Genomic DNA, 13,000 nt, shown 5'->3' on the forward strand with positions numbered 1-13,000 from the left:
AATGAACTTTTTTGTTTGTTTGTTCCATATAATCAATTCTGTATTACTGTACCCTTTAAAAGATGAAGTGCTATATAAAATTTCAATTGTCTAAAATTCCTTTTATCTATTTTCTTCTGAATATAAGTTTGTGTTACATTCCAAAAGTAAAAGAATAAAGCCAGATTACATACAGCTGGCATTATAAAGTATTTGCACATCCTGATCTCCCTATGCAATCTATTCCACATCACTTGTCTTTAAGCATAATTATGCAAAGCACCATCTTAGAAAGAGGTTTTTCTCTATCAATTCTTCCTTAAAGATAGAAAGAAATTAAAAGTTAAGTTTGAAAAGGATGCAGTCTTCATGCAGAGTCAATACAACTGGATAGCAACAAAACAGACTATTAAGGTGAATCAGAACTGAAATTTAATATATCAACTGATTAAGAACCTATCTAAAGAAAATTATGATGGAATTCATATAACATTCCTCATACCAATAATTGGTCATGATTAATTTCCCACCTGGTAATTTTGCAGCTCTGCAATCTTGTCCTGCTGAACAGCAGAGTCACACCATATAAGGTTACTCGTTTCATCTTCATCTGGAGTTTTCATAAATCCCATTTCATCTATTACTAAACGAACTGCAAGTAAACAGTTAAGTTAAACCAGAATTAAAAGATTTCTAAAATATATTCATTATGGGGACGTTTTCCTATATATAAAAATTTTAGTTCATAGTATTTCATTTCCAAAATATCCATTAATTATAGCATAACCTTATTTTTAGTTATGACAGTTTTATCTAAGAATTATACTCAATAGTACCTGAGAACCATTTTTAGGTTGTATCCAAAATCTTTAGTTTCCAAACTCTCAGATTTAACAGGTACACAACACTGCCAAAGGGTTTAGTGATTATTTATAGAACAATGAAAACACATACAGCTGAGACAACACCTCTCCTCAGAAAAAAAAGTACTTTTATGGTTTTTTTGTGACCTTGGGCTAAGTACAAAAGGGCAAAGGTAAAAACAGCTCCTGGTCATTAGACCTATCCTACATTTTCCATCTCCCTAATCCAAATTATCTTTAGCACTTTAAACCAAGTCATCTAGGTGTACTCAGGATATGGAATAATAAAGCAGAATTCACAGAAGAGACTTGGATATTGGCTCTCCTGTGTTCTCAACCCTCTAATCCTACTGAAAAAGTTTATGCTCAGAAGAAAGCTTCCTTTTTAATACAAACTATTTATGTGTTCCTCTCTGGTCTAGATTTCACAATTAACATTGACATTTTTCTTCCAACAAATTTCAAGTTTAGAATAAAAATAAGCAATTATTTAGTATAATTTTGGGGTCCAACAGAATTGAGTCTTAATTGAATGGTATATCTATACAGCAGTGCTTCAATATATGAGGAGAACTGGTATTGATTGTCTGAATAACTTAGCTCAAGTACAAAACTTATAACCAGACACCTGTTGGTCTCAAGTCCTAGAGACTCTTGAATTTTTTTGGCTGAGGGGGAAAAAAAAGACTTTTTGTGTAATAGTGCGTGGAATACAGGCATAGAAGAAGAGGACAGTGACTGGGGGTGGATGGGGCAGAGGAGAGGATTGTTGAGTTGAAGTTGCTGTTTCCCATGAGTGCATTGGTGAAACTTGGGGTTGCACTGAAGTCCCAGGTGGCAATGTACAAACACAAAAATTGGAAAAAGGGCCATTCCTCTCCCATCTGTCACAGACCACCAAGCAGCTTCGTCACCTGAGAGTTCAGCAATGGCTGTGCCACCTAGAACTTATAGGGGGCAAGGGCAATAGCAACACAGTCAGGCTGACTCTTAACTGGCTCACAGACAGAAACAATGACAAAGTCAGAACAGCAGCTCAGGAACAGACCTGTTCCTGAGAGATGATGTCTGGGGTTTCTTAGAAATAAATGGGAAGACCTTAATGAGATAAATGGAACTCCTGGCAGTCATGGAGGGAGTACAGACTGGTGACGCTGGGGACATTAGGTTATGTTATGTAAAAATAGTGGAAAAGACCCATTCTTTCTTTACATTCACGAAACCAAATTTGTAAGGTCAGTCATATATAAATTTCTTTTATTATGAAATTCAAAGCTCATACAGTTGACAAAGTTGAACTTCAAAGAAAAATACCAATGTCGTACTTTTTTTCAGCTAAGCTATTTAATCTTATTTTTGTTTGAACTGAAATCTTAGAAATCTATTGGCATCTTTTTCAAGCTATCATCCTCCACTGCATAGAACAGAATCCCTCTAACATGTCAGCAATGTTATAGAAGACATTTAAAATTCAGTACATAAATGATAAGTTATCTCTCTGAATTTCTGAATTATTTTCAACACCAAACCAGTTTTTTTCAACAATTATGAAAACCCCATGATTCTGAGGAGACCTACCAATTTCAAACTTTGTCCCAGCAACATTTGCTGTAATGGTTCCCTTCTTTTTCTTCTTTCTGACTTTCCTTTTCATTGTGCTTTGAAAAGGTAATTCTGTATTCAGATCCAGGGAAGAGGGTCCCTGCAGCACTTTAAAAGAATTATAAAACAACCAAATATCACTGAAATAACAAAAAGTTCATACCAGAGATCACAAATGCCCCTCTAAACAAGGTAAAATTATAAATTCTGTTAGTTTAAAAGTCCCCAAGTAATTTTTAATACTTTAAAAAAATGAGCAACAATGATGTATGACACATCCATATTTGGTAACATTGTTAAAGCCAATCTTCTTACCTCCTTCCTGAGGCAGAGATGGCATTACTGCCAGTGCCAGTCAGTAAGCAGTGTGTGCCGCTGTACCAAGCTCTCAGGAAATCTGGAAGTCTCACGTAAGTCTAGGTAGGATATGGCCCGAAATCACGGAGAGTCCCTCTCATATTATCTTGGTGGAATTCTCAGATTTCAGGACACTGACATTACGGGATAAGAAGGCACCTGTAGGGATTTTTAAACAAAGTCATTTAGAAAACAACTTTTGCGAACTTTTTTTTCTTAACCTATGCCAGTACTGTCCTTTTTAAGTCAACTACAGGCAAAAGTTAATATGTTCAATGAGCAGATATTTCTTAATCACTTTATTACACCTAATGCAAAATGCCATGTGATGGTTCCCTGTCCTGAAATAGTACATAATCCTACTAGAGGAGGTTTTATTAAGTCATGTATCAAATTTACATATAATAAATAACATACCATACACAGACAATCAACAACAATATTCACCACCAAGTATTGAACACTTATTACCTTAGGCATTTATATTATACCACTTAATCTTTCGACAAACCAGTTTGATAGAAGCTTGTATCCCCATCTTACAGGTAAGTAAAAATAATTTTTTCTATCTTTATAAAGAAAGTAAGTGCTAAATTGGAGATTAAACTGAAGATCCTTCTGATGTCAAACACAGTGTCCCTTCACCAGGAACCTGTACAACCTTCAACCCAATGCCTGAAACATAACTGCAGCACTTCTTTTAATGTGAGACAATAAAATAAGTGCCAGGGTAGAGGTCACATGTTGAAAGAATGCAGAGAGAGAAGTGATTGCTTTTTAACAAGGTAGGAGGGAACAGCTTCATAAAGGAGACCATACTTGAATTGTGTCTTAAAAAATAAGAACAATTTTGAAAGGCAGAAAATGGGAGAGGCTGTTACTACGATGATCTCATTTGAGCACACAGAGGAATGAAATAAGCATTTTTTAATGAATGAACTAATAATTTGGCTACATTTCAACATGATCTATAGTACACTTTTCTTATATTTTCATTGTATATGTGATGTAGGTATCTTTCATTGTAGATATCTAGGTATCTATGCCCTGATTATACTATACTTTTGGCCCAATCTACACTATCAACTTTCTCATTTCTCCCTTGATATTGTAAGAATCTTTGAGTACTTGTAAAATATCTAAACACAATGAAAAACTAAAAAACCTATAAACAAAGATATGATAAACAAAGGCATACTATCAATACCTTTATCAGGATATTATCAGAAAGTTTATAAGAAATTCACCTACATATAATGTGACTCATACTCATATATAACACCCCCAATATTCATTATTAGTAAGATTCATCATTAAAGAAAATTTAGAGCTTTCTTTGTTCTCAGGTATTATTTTTACCAGAATAATTCTGTGTTATAATTCAATATCAAAACTAGGGAACTATTATTTATTAACAGACCAACTGTTGGCAGGTGCTGTGTTAAGCATTTAAAATATTTGTCTCACTAGCAAACCCTGAACTTAAGTATTATTGCTCCCCATCTTCCATATACATAGAAACTAAGACTAGATAATGAACCAAATCAAGGTAACAGTTTAGGAGTAGAAAACCTAGACTTTGAACCCAATTCTGTCTGATTATATATTCTATTAATTGAGATGCACTATTTTCAGACACCATTGTAACATGATATATTGACATACAAGAAGTTTGCAATCCTACTGCAGTACTTACTGCAAGATATGGCTGTATTCTGGGAATTCACAGTACTTCAAACCAAACACTGAAATCACAGTAAACATCTAAACTTTTCTCAGCTCCAAATTCCAAGCTGAAAACACACTAGATCACTCCTCAGAATAAAAGAAAGGAAGAGCATAAAGTTTAGTTCGATTTCTTTCTAGAGGCTCTCTGATACCTCAGGGAGGTAATTGAGTTTACAAGTTATTGCCCAACATCTTGTTACTGGAGTAAACAAAAGCTCCCTTTACAGTAACAGTACTCATTACATTAAAAGTAGGTGACAAAGTCAACCAGAGTTTGAGAACAATGTTTGCCTAACTATACTAGGCTCTGAAAAGCAAATTTCTTAATTTCTGACGTAAATAATGAGCCAAACAACCTTGATTTGTATAGAGTTCAAAGTAAGAATTTTTATTTCTTCCCTCATCCACATGGGAATTTAAAGTCCTTAAAATTATTCCACACATATGCTTTACTTAATTCCATTTATGGTTTGGAGAAAAGGCTTTTTAACAAACTTGAGGACTTCTCTGTACCATCCCAATTCTAAGTATTTCACTTGATGCTAAGCAAGAGATTTTATATGAAGGATTTATCACATCACTCAGTTGAGCCATAGTTACCTACCTTCCAAAAGCAGAAGGCATGTTTCAGTTACCTCCGAAATACTTTAAGCCAATGATTTCTCAAGCTTAGCTGCAAAGTAAAGTCACTAAGGAGCTTTGAAAATCCTGGTGACCAGGCTGCACCTCAGAACCAGGTGGAGCCCAGCAATCAGCATTGTTAAAGGTCTTCAAGTGATTACAGGGTGCAACTAAGGTTGAGAACCTCTGCTGTAAGCACATAATGACATTGAAGGTAAAATAATGATTAATTACAACACACATAAAATTATAAGAAAAAAGTAAAATGAAGAAGAAAACTTTTATAACTGTTTTTAAAAAGAACAAGCCAAATAATTGGTACAAATCATCTGTGAAAATCCTCATGTCTAGGTCAACTAAACAAATTGAAAAAGGAGAATTAGAAGATCAGCAAAAACTGATTTATGAAAGAAACAAATAGCTCATTTTCAAAAGAAACCAATTTTCTAAAATTTCAAACAGGTAGTAACCTTGAACATACAACTTCCAAGTGCCAACAGATATACAAGATTGAAACAAAATCAAAATCATTCTCAATAATTTTGTGCTATATTCTTTTTGCTTTCTTCCCAGTTATTCCTGTTGAAGTTTTACCAATCACTTATAATTAGATAAATTGCCACTGTTTCCTCCAAGCTTCCTCTAATCATGTCGAAGAAATTCATTTCTCCCTCTTCTGGTCTGTCATAGAGATCTTTATCTGTACCCCTATCATAACCACTAGCCAAAAAGGTAAGCTTCCTGAAGAAGGTGGTTTTCTTCTATCTTGCTCACTCCTCCATTCCCAGAGCCTAGAACAGTCCCTGACACAGTGTTCAATGAGCACATGTTAATCAGTGCTATGGTTTGAATGTTTGTGTCCTCTCCAAAATTCCTGTTGAAACTTAATCCCCAATGCAATAGTATTAAGAGGTGGGGTCTTTAGGAGGTTATACGGTCATTAGATCTCCTCCCTAGTAAATTGGATTAAAGCCCTTAAAAAGAGGCTTTGAATGGCATTTGGCCCTTTTGCCTTTCCATCCCTTCTGCTATGTAAGAACTCAGCATTCTCCTGTCCAGAGCATCAACAAGGTGCCATCTTGGAAACAGAGAATGCAGCCCTTACTGGACTTTAGATCCTTGATGTTGGACTTCCCAGCCTTCAGAACTATGAGAAATAAGTTTCTATCATTTATAAATTACCAATTCTATGGTATTTTGTTATAGCAGCACATACGGACTAAGACAATGAGTGAATAAATCAACTAATTAATTAATGACATCTGGGAGTAAGGAGAGATGATCGTGGAGACCTGAGAAGCAAATATATATCATGTATAATCCATTACTTTCATATTTTTAAGTGAAAAAATCAAAATACATAAAACTTTATATATTATGCCACCACTTGGGTAAACCAACAGAAGAAGATACGGGATATATGCACAGAGCAGTGGTGGCCTGCTGTGGCTAGGGGGAATGGCTATAAAGGAGGAAAGAATGTATGTATTCTTTTTAGTACTCTGTGCATTTATTGCCTATTCAAAAAAGTAAAATATATGTGATAAAAGTTTGTGTCAACATTATCATGTTGATAATTAAAACCATCAAGTTTTGTATTTCATTTAGATGAAAATAATTTCATTTCATTAAGATGAAAGTATAATATGGTAAAAAGAGCACTGAACAGCATGTCAAGTAGAATTCCTATTCTTTACTTTACCACATAGCAGATATATGACTAAATTCTTAGGATGCAAAAGGAAGGAATTAATACTTTCAGCCCTAAAGTCTAAAATGTCAACCAACGAAGTTAACATTGTTATTTTTGATGACAAGATGAAGACAAAACATCTTTTTATGTAAAAGAAGGAAACACACAGAAAATTCAGACTTTCCCCCAACAACCCCCAAAATATATGCCCCAGTAAATATATGAGTTCATTAAACAATTTCATGAATTTTTAGCTTACCCATAGATGACTAAAATAATCTAACAAAAGGTCAATGGGAAACAAAAATAGGACTAAGTTGAAAACATGTGAAGTAATGTTAAATAACATAAAAAGAGCTGCTTTTATGGTGAGTAAGGGAAGCAGAAGGTAATCAATACAAACCAGTACCTACTGTGTGCTAAGCACTTTCACATAACTTTGTGTTTATTTAGTCCACCCAACAAATGCCCAGTACCTTTTATTATAATTTTATATATGTGAACATTTAGTCTCTGTCTTAGCTTTATGTTGCTAATTACAGAATACCTGAAGCTGGGTAATTTATAAAGAAATAAAATTAATTTCACACAGTTCTGAAGGATGAGAAATCCAAGGTGAGGAAGTGCATCTGGTGAGGGCTTTCTTCCTGGTAAGGACTCTGCAGAGTCCCAAGGCAGTGCAGGGCATCACATGGTGAGAGGGCAAAAGCATGTTAACATGCTCTCTTCCTCTTCTTATAAAGCCCCCAGTCTAATCCCATGATAACCCATTAATCCATCCCTTGGCTTTACACAGTGGATGATTAAATTTCTCTATCCTGAGCTTGCTATGGATTATAACAGTGATGAGTAAGTAGAAGAAGACAACAAAGAGGAGGAAGAGGAGGATGGATTGATGCACTCTTTTATGTAAAACATGTGCCAGGCACTTTTCTAGGCATTTACATATAAAACTCTGATCTTCAAATCCCTAAGAAATATCTTGCTCTTATTATCCTCATAGATGATTGCTTTAAAAAAAAAAAAGAGCACATCTGGGGTCCTAAGGCAGAGGCTGAGGGCAGCCACCTCTACCCACAATCAGGCAAGTAGCACAATGAAAACACCACTTCCATGTGGGTGGACCACCAAAGCCACCGCCACACCAACAGCTGCTGCAAAAGCAGCAGACACCACAGCAGTAGCCACAGATACCATGCAGGTGGCCCAATAGACACTCATCTACACTGACACAAGGATAGTCACCAGTGGGTACTGCAAAAAGAAGAGGACACATCTCTCCTTAAAGCCCACTTCAGAGTATTGGAAGAAGCAACTGCTCTACCAATGACCAGACATCAATGTAAAGATACTAGAAATATGAAAACCAAGAAAACATGACACCACAAAAGCAGACAATTCTCAAATACCAGACCCTACTGAATAAGAAACCCTTGAAATGACTGTAAAGGAATTACAAGCAACGACCTTAAGGAAACTCATGGAGATACAAGAAGACTCACACAACATAATGAAATGAGAAAAAAAAGGATATGGAGAAGGTAAATTACAAAGAGATTAACATCTTAAAAAAGAATGTAGTAGAACTCATGGAACTGAAAGATTCACTCAGTGAAATAAAAAACACAACTGATAGCTTAAGCAGCAGGCTAGAACAAACAGATGAAAGAATTTCTGATCTTGAAGACAGTCTTTTCAAAACAACTGAGGTGGACCAAAAAAAGGAAAAAATAATTTTAAAAAAATGAAGAAAATCTAAGAGAGCTAGCAGACAATCTTAAGCACACAAATATTCAAATCATGGGTATTCCAGCAGGGGCATAAAAAGGAAAAGGCATTGAAAACCTATTCAAAGTCATAATAAAGGAATACTTCACAGGCATAGAGAGACATGGACCATCAGATCCAGGAGGCTCAAAGATCCCCAAACAGATTCAACCCAAAAAAAATACTTTCCGAGATACTTTATATTCAAACTGGCAAGGCTCAAAGACAAAGAGAGAATCTTAACAGAAGCAAAACAAAAGTGTCAAGTCATATAAGGGCACCTCTATGAGACTAATGGAAAACTTCTCAAAAGAAACCCTACAAGCCAGAAGAAAATGGGAAGACATATTCAAAATACTAAAAAAAAAAAAAAAAAAAACCTGCCAGCCATGAATACTATACCTAGCAAGGTTATTCTTCAGAAATGAAGGGAAAAATCATGTATTTTCCAGACAAACAAAAACTGGAGTTCACCACCACAAGACTAGCCCTACAAGAAATCCCCAGTCCTGCATCTGGAATCCAAAAAATGATAATCACTACCATGAATACAGAAGAAAGAACAAAACCCACTGTAGAACAAAAATGCAAACGAGCAAGAGAAAGAGACTAAATCTTACCACCACAAAAAAACCATAATGACAGTATAATAATGCCCCTGCTTTATTTCTGATTTTTAGTAATTCCAATCTTCTCTCCTTTTTTCTTGGTCAGTCTAGATAAAGGTTTATAAATTTTGTTGATCTTTTTTAAAGAATCAACTTTTGGTCTTGTCAATTTTCTCTGCTGTTTTTTAATTCCCTATTCCATATATTTCTGTTGCAATCTTAATTTCCTACTTATATTTGCTTTTGGGTTAGTTTGCTCTTCTTTTTCTATTTTCTTAAGGTAGAAATTTACATTAGTGATTTGAGATTTTTCTCATTTTTAATATAGGTGTTTACAAGTATAAATTTTCCTCTAAGGAAAACTTTCCTCTAAGGAAAATGAGCCCTACATCCTATAAATTTTGATATGTTGTGATTTGATTTTCATCTCAAAGTACTCCCTTCCCTGTGATATTTCTTTTCATCCATTGTTTAGGAGAGTGCAGTTTAATGTCCACACATTTGTGAATTTTCTGAATTTCCTTCTGTTACCATGGTCAGAGAACAAATTTTCTATGATCTTAGTCTTTTTAAATATATGAAGACTTGTTTTGTAGCCAAAAAAAATGTTTTTTAATTTAATTAAAAAAAGAGGTATAATGAACAATAATATTGAAGCACAAGTTATAAGAAAATTTAAAGATGATAATAATTCTGCAACTTTGCCTCAAGATAATCCTCTCCAGGTTTCTACACTGTAATTGTCTGATGAAAAAATGTTTCTGCTATTACTTCAAAATATAACGGAAAAATAAGAAATATAGCAAAAAATATAACCAATTAAGCTTTTACTTTAGTGATTAGAGATAAGGAAAACCTCTACTTTTATAAAATAGTTTTAATTAAACACAGAAAGGTTCCTTCCAGAGCATAACTGCTCCTATTTCTGTGCTTTCTGCCAAGAAATGACAATGATCTCAAAATGCACAGCTGCATGACTGGTAAACAAATGACATCACCCAAACAACTCTCATAACAATAATACATTGACACCACTCATTGTGCACAAATTAAATGGGTTTTTAGAGAAGCTACTTACTTCCTGAGCATAGTAACTTTTGTCTCCATTTCTTAGGCTGGGTATATTCCCCAGGCTAAATCTGTAGCATATTCCAGTACTGAAAGAACTATTTGAGCAATCACTTCTAAAAATGTGATAGGAGCCAAGTATGATTTTATATAAAAATAAGTACAACTATGTATTCATTGGGTAACAAAATTAATGTTGACCTTGAGCAATGCTAGCTCCCACTAATGTACAACTTATTTATTTTTCAAATTGGCCTTAACTTGCTTAGTATTTTTGTTCAATGATTTTCGTTAAATTGCACCACTATACAAAATGTCCACTAAGCTCTGTAAGTGTCTTGTCTTTAGAATTTAGCCTAGTGTGACATGAAAAAGAAAGGATTGATAGGGAATGATAACACAGCAAATCTTGAAGGCTTTTTCCCCTTAATATTTGTATTTCCAGTAACTAGGATAAAGAAAAAGGCAAAAAGCTCACTCAATAAATGGTGAACAGAATAAAGTTCAAAGCAAGTAAAAGTTATTATTCAGTTATTAAAGTGACAGAAGACAAGGTTATTTCATAATGCATCCATCAAATACTTAAGTATGTAGAGGATTCATAAAGCAAATGTACTTCACAGGGCCTAGTTTTCCAAAGCCTTGCAGTTTCAAATATTGACCTTGCAAAGGACAGGAAATTTTCCCCAGGCTATTGAGTCTCTGTTGCAAGATAAGAATCATAACACAGCAAGGCTGCTGGTTTAAAACAGAAAGACTACTAATTGATATGTAAAGTTACTAAAAAGCTGCTGGGGGGGAAAGGAATGTTTGCTAAATCAAGCCTTTGTTGCAAATTGCATTACAGAAGGTCACCTTGCTTGACTTACGGAATGTTACCAGCTTCTATTGTTAAACTTGTTAAACTGTACTTCGCAAAACCCCACCTATGTCTCTTCCTGTAACTTCTTGGTTGGTCTGGAGAAAAAATGCAGGAAGAGAACACCAATTCGTGGTTAATTTCCCAAATGGAAGGATGCCTCAGGCTTGAGGGTCCTGGAATATTAACCCCTTTCTGGGGCTTCTCACTGCTCAGAAGAGATGGGCTTTGAGTAATCTTTGGTGGCTCCGTCACCCCGGGGAAAAGCGGTGACAAATCCATGGGAGGCAAAGCAACATAAGTAGAGTCAAAAGCCCCTTTGGGGACACGTCTAGAATACAAAATTGCAGTTCTAAATAGCTCTCCAGTAGCCTTAAAAAAAGTCTCACTTGCTTCCTAGGAATAACATGTGATGTTGTCAGTTAACTTCTATATATCTCACTCAGTTTAATCAACATTTACCTCATCCCATTTGCTTACCTCCAAAGAACCGTACCAAGTTTAAGACAGCTAAACTCACATCCTCAAAACACCCAACCTATGACTGACTACACAAAGACCTCTCTTATTCTAAGGTATGGAGGTGAAACTGAGACTCCTTCAGACCCACCCAACTCTCCCCAGATTTCAGTAACCTGGATCACAATATGAAAGAGAGTTAGGGAATCAAAGAATTTCTAAAATAGCCAGTTCTTTATTCTTTACCAGAAAATATCTATCAAAATATGCAGCTGCTTAGCTAATGAACAAATGACATCACCCGTGTCATTTGATGCCAGCATTTATAGTTCTAAATATCCAAAACTTAACTCTTTAACTTCCCCCTCAACTCCCTCTTATGTTCCCTGTCTTAGTAAAGGGCAACACTCTGTAGACAAACATCTAAGACATAGATACATCTGAATCATTTTCAACTTTTACTTAGACCTCGTTATTAGATACTCACAACTGTATTACCAATTTTAGGGTATATATTAGTTTTAATATTTATATTTCCATCTACTTTTATGAGTTTTAAATCTTGAATGTATAAAATTCATCGGATTTTTAAAATAAGTCCTCTCTACCATCCATATCAGTTAATAATTAAGATGTAGTAAAGAATACTGGCTACCTTCCCAAAAGCCATTCACTAGTTCTTCCTTACTAGTAAAACACCTACTGGGTTTGTATTAGGTGGTACCTACATAGCTACATTTCCCAGACTTCCTTACAGGTATATGTGGCCATGTGACTTAGATATTCTAGTCAATGACATATAAGCGGAAGTTGTTGAACAGGATGTTCCTACAAAACACCTTGAAAGGGAAGTAGACAACCAGTGGGCACCCATTTATTTGCTTTTCTTCCTTCCAATCTGGAATGCAAATGTGATTGCAGAAGCTGCATCAATCTAAAATAGCATTGGTTTTGTCTTGGAAATGCTCCATCAGTCTTGGACTTCCTACCTCCAGGGAAAATAAGCTCCACCATGTTTTAGTCACTGTTACTTTAAGCTTCTATTATCATCAGCTAAATGTACCTTCTAATGGATATGCCACTGCAATAGAAATTACTAGTTTGGTTTCTAAAAAAGACATACCAGCCTAAATAGAAAGTCACAGGCACAATGACTTAGAAAATTTATTATTTTTGCCATAGGCTACATTTACGCATTTTTCGCTAACAGTAATCTCAGTTTCCTCTGGTGATGCACTACTCCCCCACTCTCAATCCATGTGGTTTGGGTGGGGTTGCTACCAATCCCAACTCCAAGGATGGGTAAATGACTTAGGCCTAAAACAATTGTAGAATCCCATCCTCTTGACCATTTGGTCAGAGACAAATACGGATCCAACTAAGGCCAGTGAGAGTC

General features: G+C 35.2%; 1 protein-coding gene across 3 annotated transcripts in view; it reads right to left on the minus strand.

Moving 5' to 3' along the window:
* Positions 1-13,000, minus strand: part of TTLL7 (tubulin tyrosine ligase like 7) — a 163,335-nt gene that overhangs the window by 99,778 nt on the left and 50,557 nt on the right. For all 3 annotated transcript variants that reach the window (XR_010024212.1, XM_063105386.1, XM_063105385.1), the window contains exons 2-4: positions 2,760-2,960; positions 2,421-2,552; positions 510-631 (exon numbers count right to left, since the gene is read on the minus strand). Coding sequence is in view for 2 of the 3 variants with exons in the window: in XM_063105386.1 (XP_062961456.1) it covers positions 510-631; positions 2,421-2,552; positions 2,760-2,784 (279 nt within the window). In the remaining variant the exon portion in view is untranslated. The remainder of the gene's footprint in view (positions 1-509; positions 632-2,420; positions 2,553-2,759; positions 2,961-13,000) is intronic.

The sequence above is a fragment of the Cynocephalus volans genome, chromosome 8 (genome assembly GCF_027409185.1).
Source record: "Cynocephalus volans isolate mCynVol1 chromosome 8, mCynVol1.pri, whole genome shotgun sequence".
In the NCBI taxonomy this organism is placed as follows: domain Eukaryota; kingdom Metazoa; phylum Chordata; class Mammalia; order Dermoptera; family Cynocephalidae; genus Cynocephalus; species Cynocephalus volans.